At 42.7% G+C, this 13,322-nt stretch overlaps 1 protein-coding gene across 1 annotated transcript; it reads right to left on the bottom strand.

Annotated features, from left to right (window-relative positions):
* Positions 1–1,203: 1,203 nt before the first annotated feature.
* Positions 1,204–11,536, bottom strand: LOC118216283. The gene is made up of 4 exons (XM_035397368.1): positions 11,428–11,536; positions 7,152–7,599; positions 6,139–6,537; positions 1,204–5,577 (listed from the first exon to the last, which is right to left on the bottom strand). Exons 2-4 carry the CDS (start codon positions 7,596–7,598, stop codon positions 1,696–1,698), a joined length of 4,728 nt encoding a protein of 1,575 aa, XP_035253259.1. The 5' UTR covers position 7,599; positions 11,428–11,536; the 3' UTR covers positions 1,204–1,695.
* Positions 11,537–13,322: the final 1,786 nt, after the last annotated feature.

Raw genomic sequence — 13,322 nt, 5'->3', positions numbered from 1 at the left:
GGGTTGGAATAGCATATAGCCTTCAGAATGTGTGCTTGAGTCACGGGAAGTTACCCACTCATTGCCTGGTCTTTGTGGGTCCCAATGTATGGGTGAGGATTCATTTAATTGGAAGAAGATGACAAACCACGTTTTATTATTTCCTTTGTTTAGCTCCCCACAATTCAGCAAAGAAATTATTTTATTTATCAAATTTCCTGGCCCTTGACCTGAACCAAACATGTGGCTGTGAGTGGGCTCTTGTCCCTTTTCTGAAATGTAATCAGTGCTGTCTTGGAAATATTGTTGGTATGTGGTGTTATTGCTACCCCATCCCCTTTTGAACACCATTCTTTTTTTTTTTTTGACTTAGGCATTTAGCTGCTCTGTGAGTATAGCTGACATAAGCAATTAGCCTAAGTAAAATCAGTGCGGATCAGTAGACCCACACTATTGTCATATACCTGGAGGGACAGAACAGCTGGGCACAAGGATGTGCCACAGCTCTATATTTCACTTGCAAATGTATTTTTTTTTTAAATTAGAGAAAGCAAATAATAAACCAAACTTAACCAGTCACCATTGTGGAACCCTGGTTCAAAAAATATTCAACTAAAACAGCAAAGTGCAAAATAACTAAAATCAAATTAGAGCTTTTCCACTGGTCTTTTCTGTCACAGACTCTCTACTCACAGGCAATGGGAGTCACCAGTCTCAGACTCCTATGGTCCTGTGGTGAGCTCATAAGGTAATGCAGCCCATTTGTGTGCACCTGCTTAGCCAGTAGGCCTGGCCCTAAATTTCACTGGTTTCCTCTCCCAGATCGAGCCCTGCCACAACTATAAGTAAGTCTGGTCAGTTTGCTCTTTTGGTTATTGAATTGCTTTGTATGTACTTTTCTGAAATGCAGATACAAATCACACACATTTTAAGATGATCAGATATGAGGATGCCTTTGTTATTATAACAAGCTGTGAATATCCGTTATGCATACATCCATACTTTTTCTCTCTTCCACTCCTCTCCTCATCTAAACTGACTGTAAGAGGATGCATGCAGCGCTAGATTTTTTTGCCTAAACTGACCTGGAATGCACAGAACACAGAAAACACATCTCTGATTGGATTTATGCACATCGGACACACATTTTGTCTGATTCTCTGCCTGTTTGTGTCAGGCACTGATGACAGTTCTTGGTGAATGCATAAAAACAGGTAAAACTGCAGTTCAATTTATAATTTTATAATTGTACACTCAATTTACTGGGGCAATTTCATTTGTAGCCAGAACATTGTAATACATTCAACACTGCAGACATCAAGGAAATTAAATCGTCTACATTTATCTCTTCTATACATATATTTGTGTTTTGCAGATATGCATAAGTAGAGTTCATGAATAAAAAATTCAATCACAACAACATAAAGTGTTCTGGTGGATCCATAATGGTTTGGCACCATTTTCTTGATAAGTTCTAGATTTACTAAGAATTCACTCACTATATATCTTACATTCCATGACATACAGTATCTAAATACTATAATGTGCAGTCACTAAATAGATATTTTCTACTCAGTTCCACAAGTACTGATCCGTCATAGTGGACAGTAGGTAACAATGGGCAATGGTTCAATAAACAGGTTTTAAGTGAAGTTACAATGTTTGTGAGGATTACAGGAGTTTTTGGTTGGAAAGGCAGAAAGGCATCCCAGTCTTTTATGGCATGAATTTCTTTGCCTTCATCCTTGGTATGATGTGCATGTCTCTGACATCATCATGCTTCAGCAGCCAGCATAAGTAACGCTCTGTGCCCATCCCCCATCCACTGGTGAGCAAAGGTGCAATTTGACGCATATCAAGGTACCACTTGTAGGAGTCTTCTGGCACGGCATGGTGCCTAAGAGCCTCTTGCACCATCTCAGATGTGGAGTGCCTTTCCCCAAGTCCAATTGTTTCACCTAGTCCCAGTAGGAGGTCAGCCGCTTTGGCTTTCTGCTTTCCCGAACCATCTACATATGCCTGGTAGAATGGTACCCCTAGGTGGTCCATCTCTGTCAGCCAAACGGCACTCCCATACTTCTTGATCAGAACCCGCTCACCTTTACGTGTCAGCTTCCTGCCAAATTGGGGCTGCCCATCTTGTACCCACTCAAAGCAGTCCTCAGAGGGCATCATGGTTATGGCCTGCTCAAGAGTGACTTGTGGAAGAGGTGCCTGGTTGTCCAACTTCTTCAGTAATCCCTCAACATGCGACAAGGTCCCTGCCGAATTCAGAATGATGCTGGAATGCATCTTGAGCAGAGCACGGGTGATATGGGCTACATAGCCTTCAGCCACCTTTATGGCAGCATCCATGTCTCCCAGCAGCTCACATTCTACATGGTAGAACTGGTTCAGGTGTGTGGCATCAGGGTCTTCCCCCCGGAAACTGGGTGATACATAGTATGTTCCTGGCAAGTCCTCTTGGAAACGTAAAAAATACTCCAGCACGAACTGCATGGAGTCAGCCAGGTACACATTCTGCCCCATCACATTGACATATACGGGTTCAGAGTCAGACCCCAGCCCCATGGGTGAGGAGATGGTATCAGTAGTGAGGGGTGTCAAGGCATACGCATACCGGCAGATGTTATGAAAGTATTCCACAGTTTCATGGAAGAGGGTATTCTGGATTTGAAAGAGGTTGCGGTACCACTGGCTCTTCATTGCAAGAGCAGCATGATCTTGAGGACTCTTCCAGGAGTGAGGTGGTTTGCATTGTGTGATTTTTGTCTGCATCTCTCTTAGTTTCTCAGGGCTGGCAGAGGGGCCATTGACCGAAGATATGTATCCAGGGTATGTGGGACAAAACTGGAGGGGTGCTGTGGCAGGGGAGTTAGCAGGTGGAGGGTGCAAAGGAATTAACTTGGCATGGGCATAGTCAATCTCAAAACCTTCAAAGATGAGTGCTACATCTTTAACACCCAACCCATTTTCCAACAGTTGAGCTACCTTACTGGTAGCCAGGACCAATGCCTTGTAGTCAGCCTTCCCCAGACGGAATATGTCACTGGACAGTGGACGACGTGGTGCTAAAACAGTAAAACCTGGTGTGTTAGGGTAAGGCGTAAGGAAGGCCACATGTTCACCATCTTCCCACACCCTCCAATGTTTCTCCTTACCAAGCACAATGCGGGAGAACAGGCTGTCATGGGAAGGATCCCCCAGAAAAGTGTAGTTATTTGGTGTTTTTGGTTCTGGAAGTTGAGCCTGAATTTTGGCATGGATCTTATCCAGCTGTGTATCCCCCCAGCGTGGGCCATTCTTAGAGGTGCAGTATCCTGGGTCATGAGGCTGGAAGTCTTCCTCTTCAGCCATGTGGGGTCTCCAATTAGGTTCCAATCCATGCAGTGGCAACACTCTGATATGGGCTGGTTGCTCTGGATCTGGCTTGGATACTAAGGCACAGTGCACAATGCCCAATTTCTCACAAAGAAAATGAGCAACTTCCCGTGCCCCTAGGAGAAGGGTCATGAACTCATGCTCAGCTAAATGAAAGATGCTGTAGGATCTACTGTGATACTTCTGTGTTACAATGGTTGCCCCTGGGGTCCATGGTTCAGAGTGCAAGTAAGCTACCAGCTGCTCTGTCTCCCAAATCACATTAGAACAACTCTTCAAGGGCCTTACAACTTGAGCTTTTGCAATGCCATTAATTACAGATCCAGTGAGCATCACTCCAGCATTTACTTCAGTGACTGCCTCGCCCTTAGCATCAACAGCAATGATTCCTGCACATACACCATCCAGGTTCCCTGATAGCACCTCCCGACAAGCCTCTCTAAGACTATAGCCTTTGCAATGGTAAAGACTGGAAACTCTGTGAGCGACTGTGTGTCTCAGAAAGACATCTCCATTACCAGAGCAGGTAACAGCAATTTTTTTGTCTGCATATATCCCTGCCCCCACTACTGCCGTGTCCCCTACTCGACCTTTTCGCTTGCCAACTATCCCACCTGTGGACGTTGCAGCAGCTAGATTTCCCCAGCAGTCCAGGGCAACAGCACCTACAGTTTGGGGATGGTTGTTCTTGGAGGCATTACCACTGCTACACATCACTTCCCTCTCCTTCCAGCGCAAATGTGTGTGGAAGTACTTAGCCTCCACTGGTTTCTCTTTCATTTCTAGCCCTTCTAAGAACTCTTCAGCTCCCTCTCCAGTGAGCAGGGTGTGTCCGCTTTTCTCCATGACCTGACGAGCTGCCTTAACTGGATTCTTCACATTTCTCACACAGGCCACTGATCCTGCATTCATCCCAGTGCCATCCACTATGGTTGCCTCCATTTCCTGTTTCCCATCCCGGTTGAACACGGACCCCTTGCCAGCATTGAACAGGAAGCAGTCTTCAAGGGCGGCCACGCACTTCTGCACTGCATCCAGGCTGCTGCCTCGCCCCGCCAGCTCTTGTGCTCCTAGGGACAGAGCTGTCTGCAAGGAGAACTCAACCACATCAATCACCTTCTGATTCAGCAGTATGTCTTCACCAGCCCCGCCATGGATCAACAGAGTGAAATCTGAATTCTGAGATGAGTTTACATTGGAGTCAGTTTGGCATTCTTTGCCATTGACCCTAACTTCTTCTTCCTGCAACAGGCATTCCAGAGCTCCCATCTGCCCAGCAATGGCATACCTCAAGGCCAGAAGCATCACCATGTTAAGACTGTCCTTTAGAGACTCTTGCAGGTGCTTTAACAGTTTGGCAAAGCTACCTTTCCCATTGAGCAACATGCGAACTCGGTCTCTCCGCCCAAGATAAGTGACAGCCAGTTGGTCGCGAGCATACACATTTCCCACTGCACACTCCACCCCTTCCATTAAATCTTTTCCTGTGAGGTAGATGGAGGGTGAACCAAAGGGTTCCAGGAATGCTTTGACTGGGTTTTCTTCACTTAAGCCCCAGCGCAGGGCTGCTATATGAGGACCCACGCCATCACCACTCTTGGTGATTTTGATAAGACGCTTATGCTCCAGGAAGGCTAAGTGAAAGAGAGAGAAGAGCTCCTTCGTAAATTGAGGGGAATCTTTTTTTTCACTGGCACAGGACATCAGAGCTTCCACAAGCTGGCGTGTTTGCGTGCTGAAGGAATAAGTTGGGTCACAACGGCCATGCTTGTAGTGGCGCATGTGAGTGGGTGTGACCAGGATGAGGCCTGCGGCTGAGTCTCCCAAGGTCTGCTTCAGGGCAAGTTGTAAAGAGAAGGTGATCCATGCATCAAATAAACCCCTGTGACCCCGGAGTGTGGTGAAGATGTCTGGGTAGGAGAAAAACTCAAAAGTTATGATGGGATGGGTGGCTTGAAGAGCAAGACCAAGGGCAGCAGGAGCCGGCATTGTTATGGCTTTAAGAGGGAAATTCAGTGGCTTCAGAGGTGAGGAACTAATGTTTTTAGCGGCGGGTGATGCAGTGGTCTGACCATGCGGCTGACATGGATCCAAGTTGAGAGACTCAGAGAGATGCCATACGCTTTCAGCCACCAGTCCTGCCACCATGCCATCCAGCGCACAGTGCTCAAACACCATGCCTGCTGTGCTATTCTTGAATACCACCAAATTCACCACCTAAAAGACAATATGTAGAAGACATGCAAATTTATTATCAATATTAAATTAGCCTTGCTAAAGCTACACAACTTCTTACATGATTAAGTCAATGTAAATTTACAATGTAAATGTTCATCTGTAAATATATTATTCAATATAGAATTTCCCTGTTCAACTAATTAAACACAAAGAATGTATTTCAAATATACTCCTCTATGTTTGGGGTGGCCAATTCAATTGTCAAGTTCAGAATAAATGAATCCTCCACTAAATCTGAGTTAGGGTATTTCACAGTTTTTAAAAACATTTTCCACATATTGATTCCACATATACAACAGGGAGTTTGAAGAATTATTATTATTATTATTATTATTATTATTATTATTATATTTTATCACCGGAAAGTGAAAACAGTTTGAGTTAAATGTCTCTGACATATCTCTGAGGTTGTACTGCATCAATATTTTAGGTATTAGCCATCGTCTCGGGAGCTGTCATGTGACTGCATGTAGGCATGTAAATGAAACATGGCGATTGGGCAACATGCATCCCATGCAGGAAACAAAATACTGTCCCTACCTTATCGTAATATCTCAGACATTGGCCATCTCCTCCACCCAGCCTCACGGCATTGAGGGTCTCTGCGAGGTCCGCTGGTGGGCAGCAGTCCTCCAGACAGACGGCCAGGACGGCACTCTCCATCAGCCCCAGCGATTCTGCAGCAGTGCCCCCTTGCTGCAGGATTTGCTCCCTAAGGGCGGACCAGGCCTGGCGCTGGAGGGCAGACAAGCTGCAGATAGGGGTGGGGTCTTGGTCCGGGCCTGCTGCTGGTTGGCTAGCCATCTCCTGAACCTGACTGTAGATGTCGAGGAAAGGTAGTGGAGAGAGTGGCGATCCTGGGGAGGGGCGGTGCAGAATTTGGATAGGAAATATCCCACCTGGACAAAGCACGATAGCGTGGAGGCTGTCTGGATATACCTGGAAAGGGAACAGTGGGTAAAGGAAAAGAGATCAGCACCCCTTTAATAATAAAAAATATAGCTGCAAGCAGCAATGTTTGGGGCCAAGCACCAAGGGTGAGCATAGAGCATTGGTGGGTCCTTTGTCATCCCTAATGCAAATGCCGTCCATACATTTGTAATAATTATTTGAAAATTGCAATTATGAAGTGGCGCTGTAGTGCCACCTATGGCTGTAGTGGCACAAAATTTGATACACATATCATTATTGTCCCGTGGCCATGTCTGGACATATCAGAATTTCCTTCACAGTTTAACACAGGTACATGCTGTCGATCTTGCTTGCTGAATTTGGTGAGGATCAGACAAACATTACATTACATTACATTCATTTGGCAGACGCTTTTATCCAACGCGACGTACAAGAAGTGCATTTTCATGATCGTAGACAACTGCTGAACACGGGTTCAGTAAGGTACAAACGTAGGAGATGTACAAAAAAAGTTTATTTTTCAAAAAAATTGCAATGCCTGCCAAATGCCTGAGTTTTTGAGCATGGTAAGGGAGTGAACATTGTGCAAAGTAGAAGTAGAAGAATCCTAGCAAAAACAGCAGGCACAAAGTGAAGCTCACCTTTAGCTGGTCCTCAGTTTTACCTGGAAGACGGCTGGCAGCAAATACCTCTGACTGCTGGGTGCGCTCTGTGGCCCCGTCACCCTCCAGCAACCACGGCTCGCTGTGGAGCTTAGCTGCTGCCCACAGCAGGGCAGCTGCCCGCTTCAGCTGCCCGGATCCTCTCTCGGCCCTGGACGGGAGCAGGACAGCGGGCATGGCGGTGGAGGTGGGCAGAGGACAGGGGCAGCTGAGCAGCCGGTTCTTAAACTGCTCGGTGACCCAGTTATCTCGCCCTGAGGCAGCAGCTGCGAAACGATGGTGGACATCTTGCAGAACCTCCTTCTGCTGGCAAAGGGCATCTTTGTACTGTGTGTATTTCTCTGGGCCCAAGATGAGCTGGAGTACACGGCCAACCTCCTGCAGGGTCACTTCCAAATCCGGAACAGGGTAGTTGAGCAGTGTCATCCTGCGAGTTGAAAAGTTACACATTGTATGTACGTGTAGTCATTAAGCCGACAACAGAGCAACAGATAAGATCATAACACGTTTCTAGGCAGCAACAAGCTGGTGCCAAGTCATTAAGGTCACACCTAATGGTAGCAATTAATACAGAACTGACCTTACAGTAGTGCATAAACCTAGTGAAGACCCCAGCGCTCAGAAAATAAACAGTCTGCAGGGTTATTTTCTAACTGATAAATCTTTTGTTGAGGTGAATGTAGAGGCAGCACATAGTAAGAAATAAGGATAATAATAAATTATACTAACACCATATTTCTGAAGGGGGATTATTCAGGCCAAGAATAAACGTAAATGTGAATTATGAAAACATCTGCATTGATCAGGAGTACAATAGACATGTTATTTCAGGGAAAAATATAATTAAAGCACACAGTGACATGGCAGAGTCAATGTCATGAGTGAAATGATGCAGAAGCACTATTTAGTTTAGTGCAAATTATTCCAATTATCCAAAATAGTCTCAGACTTGAGACTATTTGAATGAATGAAGTCGAGTAATTAGATATTATCTTGGGTAAGAATTAAAAATTTGATAGACAGGGAAAGCACATTTGTAAGAAGTTCAGACCAAATTTAAATTGTTTTCGTTTTATTAGAAGGGACTTGTCATGTCAAACTGCACAACTATACATGTGTGCAATGATTCTCTCGTACTTGTCATATTGCATCACATCATGGTCACAAGCCTCTCCAACCATATTGAAACCTATTATTTCAGTATACAAGCAGGCAATAAAAATCATGGACCAGAAACCAATGAGATGGCACCATTGTGATATTTTAAGAAAACACAACCTCTATACCTTTGAAAATGTCATGAGTTTCAGCAATCTTAAACTGTTTTTTAAATGTTTATATAATCATGTTTCACCCCTGTTTTCTGAATTAGTTATTCTCTAGAAGAGCAACTACACAAGCTTCCACTAATGGTGATTGTCTTGTCTCAATGTACAAGACCTTATTTGGTCAGCCTGTCTTCTCGGTAAAGGGGGCAACACTCTGGATCTCTCTACCCACAGATCTGAAACTAGAGACTGATGGCAATGTTTTTAATAGAGGACTCAAATTCTGGCTAAAATCAAAACAACAGTGCACACATGAATAAATGATGACTGGTGTATTGTTTTGATCATGTTGTCTTTGCTCTATAGCTGATGTATGTATTTAATTCTGACTATAATGCTTTTTTCCCTGTATTTTAATTGTACATTTTACTCTATTGTTTTTTTTTTTCAAAGTGTTGAGAATTAGCATGTATGCTAAAACACTTAAGCAGTGTATCTGGTTTGTCCAATGTGATTGTGATGTCCTTGTCAAATAAACTTAACTTAATTGTAGTTATGCTTTAAATTCAATTTGCTTATTACTCCTCCCATGCAGAAAGATTTATAAATGGTTCAAAAGGCCTTTTGTGGGATAAATGCAATGATATGAGTGGAATTTACTGAAAGGTAGCATTTAAAATAGCAGCTTACTTAGTAATACAATATATCTGACTTACTCTGTCCACTTTCCTTACTTTGGCTGCTTCAGATTAACCCTTTAGATTAATGTGTATCCTTTATTGTACTTTATTTGTGTTTCCACTGAATATGTCTTATGCTGTGTGGCATGGGAAGGGGCATGTCAGTACAGCGACCCTCCCAGCCTTTTAAATTGTCTTTGCCCCGGGTTGGTGCATCAGGGCCCAGCACAGCAATGCCAACTTCCCTCCAGCTACGGCACCGCCGCAAGAATTTGCCAGCACGCCACAGTGGAATTAACATACCAGCTTTCAATAAATACTGGCAGCTGTTGCCAGTTTCGGGGAAGAAGGACAAAAGAAGGATAAAAGAGGCACACCTCAGTTCGTCAAGAGGAGAACGCCTCTCGGAAGCTGGGTTGCACACTGCTTTTATCTTTATTTTTGTAAAGCAGCCTTGCAGAAGAAGAAGAAAAGTGGAGGCAGTGAAGAGCTGGTCTCTACCAAGCAAGAAAACCCAGGTGCATGCCTTCCTGGGGGTTGCTGGGCATTACAGATGATCCATTGCCCATTTCTCGTCCACAGCCTCCCCACTCTCCGGCCTGACCCAGAAGGGATCCCTATGGGGCCAAGAAAAGGCCAAGAAAAGGCCTTCCAGAACGTTAAGGCTCACCTTGTGTACCGACCCTGTCATTCGCACCCCAGACTTTGGGGATTGGACAGTTTCCGCTTGCATAAGTCGCAGGTGACTTTCTCCTTGGTTGGTTATTATTTTGTCTCCAATGGCGTTACCCATAATATTTCCAAAGGGCATTCCTGAGGTGAGGTGGAGTTACTACCATTTGGAATGTATAGGCTATGTGGATAGCATGACCCATACACATTAACTTTTTTTTCAGACTACCTAACGGTTTATTTTTTAATAGGTTATTATCATGCCAGCATTGACCGGGAAAGCCCCGAAATAAGCAACTCACTATACGCTGGGCTGCAACTTAGACCTGTTCTTTTTCATTTAAATTTTTTTGAAGTTTAATTTAATTTCATTTAAATAAAATGAGACAGGGGGATAGACGCGTGACAAAGATTGCAGAGTCGGACTAGAACCATCAACATCGCAGCTCATAACGAGCATGCGGTCAGTGCTCTACAGGCTACACCAGAAGACATACCCCGTCGACCTGTTCTGAGCAGGCGGGTGGCACAGGCCTGAATGGCAGACTACACTGCCACCAAAATTACAGTGAGCTGCTTGATCCTCACTGCCACACCCACAACAGCGCCTCTCCTCTTATTTAGGCGCACAGCGAGTCATCAAATTGCCAAACTACCAAACGTGCTCAGGCATGTCCAAGACACAAATTCTACTTCACTAGTGCAACAGCTCTACACCATGCACCGGCCATAAAATAAAGCCCGTAATGTCTATGAACTGGTTTGGTTTGGTGTTGCAGCTGTCCTAAGGAAATCCTTGTAATGCATACCATTGGCCGTGTGTGTGTGTGCACAAATGCAGTTCACAGTGTGAGCATTAGAACAGTCTCCTCATTTTAACTCTGCTTTTATTTCCTGTTTGTAGGAATCTGGACATTCTCTACATTTAGCTCATTTCACCTACTCATCCTACACCGTTACAAAAGTGGGTGGGTGTAATATTGTTCCCATACAGCACACCACTGTAAGGTATTGCGTATGTATAGTGTGCTTTAAAGTAATTCTGTGCTTATAGATCGTTAGGCGCTTTCAGCATGAGATGATTTTTTTAAAAGCTGCTTCATATTATGTTTACTCCTTGTGTATATAAAACACATTTCTGGTGCATTCTGGTGTCAGATCACTTATATCATTAATTTATGCTTAATCACTTAAGTGGTACTTGCTAATATGTAACTAAATTTGGAAATATGAATGGGTAATTAAATTAAATATTATACCTACAGATACATCTGGGCTCTACACTTATAAACCTTTCGTGTCTTTCATAGTAATTTACCTTGATATGATTTTAAAATACATATATTCAGAATATTCAGATAAATACATAGTCTGAAACTAATTATCCAAAAAAATGAAATGATTAAAAGTATAAAAATACTTCTTGCTTTGTGTTATACTTACAATGTATACATACAATGTATTTGGTTACACTTGCCATGATCATAATTAATTTGCAAAACACATAAACTAACATGTCAGTTCTGCAAATTATGAATTTACACATTGTGACTAGTAAAATCTGTGTCACTCCCAATGTTGAGGTCAGCTCATTTCAGAAACCAGCTAAGTATATGGACCAAAATATGTACTCACCTCAGTATCAAAAGCGCTCCCAGATGTGAACAGTCCTTAAAACCGAGACAGTTTGATGCGACAAAGCTTGTTCTGGACTAACAAACAGGAGAGAGCTCTAATATGTACCAAGTGATTCCAATTAAGGAAGTACATTTCCCCCACCCTCTCTCCACATTAAAACAGAACAGACTGCCCCTCTCGGACAAAATTCCAATATAGCCATTCAATAGCCATTCTGTCTGAATGGCTATTTGCAACTTAGTGAATACGTATTTTAGCTTTACAGAAGCATTATGAAGCACATTGGATTGCCTGACATAATAATAATAATTATTATTATTATTAGGATTGCAATTATGATTATGATTATTTATTTTACTTTTTTCATTTCTAACACACTTTTTTTTTAAAGAGACAAGTGTGAGTATGCCTCAAGTCCTTCACTTTAATATCAAGCATATAGGTTTCCATTTTATTATATTTAATTGTTGCATGTTTTAGTTTATATACCGAATCACGATGAAGACTGCAGGACTTGGAAAAATATCACATGGACAAAGCTAAAGAAGCCTTGTTTGGCCACGTAATTGTATTACTAGCAGGTTACAATAGGACAGTTGTTTAATACACACTTTAGGTCATGTGGCAGTTTCTAAATGTCAGTGCATCCTTCTTTAAGCAATTTTCAGGATACTGTTGCACAAGTTGTCTGTGATTTGTCACACACAGATTGCAGGTGATTTTGGGATCTTGGGCAGAGAAAATTCTCTCCTTTGAATAATCAGGCACGATGAGGAATATCATATAAGAAATAGGATTTATTTCTGCAGAAAGAGTCCGGTACCTTCACACAACAAGGTGGATAAGGTCAAACTGAAGAAAGCAGGGGCGGTCCCTGCTTTTATAAGCAAAAAGTGTTTTAACAATAACATGCATGATTCTATATCTGAGTGGTACATGGTTAATACATAAGCATAAAGTAAGATTTAACAAAGGAATGATTGGCTGTGTCTATTCATATAACAAAGTAAACAATTGGCTATGTCCAGTAATATAACATGAAATAAACAGCATTAAAGAAATAAATAAATAAATAAGCACATGATGACCACTTTGTCTAAACAGGCTTTAAATCAGAAATAATTGTTTGTTCTTTAATCTATCAGTTGCTTTCAGAGTCCTGGGCAGCACGGTGTCATAGCCAGTTCCTCCCTGGCAGGATAGCAGGGGGAGGATAAGGAGGAAGGCCAAGCTCACCAGTTTTGCACATGAGACAAGAGAGAAAAGAAACACACACATACATGCATCGACCCACTTATAGGCTATAGGCTTATAGGCTATATTTCTAACTTGTTGTTGTCCTTGGGAGGTTCGGTGCCTGGAGACAGAGGGGCCCTGCTGTAAGGCCTAAGAAGTTAGTGTTGCACAGAATTCTAGTTATGCTAGAGAAAACTCTCCTCCCTTCAGTTCTTAATAATGAATTGTATTGTCTGTAGGCCCTTTCTGTGTGGAGTTTCCTCCAGGTACTCCGGTTTCCTGCCACAGTCCAAAGACAAAAGTCTGTTTTACTCTAACAATAGCCTATATTACATATACAGTACATACATTTTTTTGTCCATTGATGCAGAAATATCTCTCTTCCAGTCACAAGTTTACACTAAGTACCACAAAGGAATGACAGAGCAGACTGTCAAAAAACTGTCCGTCATCAAATTTAAGCATTAAGTTTAAACATTTTTTTCCCACATTTTTCACATTTCATTTGAGCTCATTCATTTTAGTATTTCATTTTAATAAGCCTACATCCTTGCAAATTGTTTCATTATTATGATAGGTCTTATTGATTTTATTTCATATTAAAGTACTTTCCTTTACTTTGCAAGGATACTCATCAGAAATTAATTTAAACCTTT

Source organism: Anguilla anguilla, chromosome 17 (genome assembly GCF_013347855.1).
Source record: "Anguilla anguilla isolate fAngAng1 chromosome 17, fAngAng1.pri, whole genome shotgun sequence".
Taxonomy (NCBI): domain Eukaryota; kingdom Metazoa; phylum Chordata; class Actinopteri; order Anguilliformes; family Anguillidae; genus Anguilla; species Anguilla anguilla.
The sequence above is the reverse complement of the archived record's forward strand: the minus strand, read 5'-3'. Positions and strand labels throughout refer to the sequence as shown.

Excerpts from the sequence above, each read along its gene's own strand:
- LOC118216283 (XM_035397368.1), bottom strand. The coding sequence starts at position 7,598 with ATGACACTGCTCAACTACCCTGTTCCGGATTTGGAAGTGACCCTGCAG. Across the intron at positions 6,538-7,151 it reads AAACTGAGGACCAGCTAAAG|GTATATCCAGACAGCCTCCA; the intron begins GTGAGCTTCACT and ends TTCCCTTTCCAG. Across the intron at positions 5,578-6,138 it reads GTCTGAGATATTACGATAAG|GTGGTGAATTTGGTGGTATT; the intron begins GTAGGGACAGTA and ends ATTGTCTTTTAG.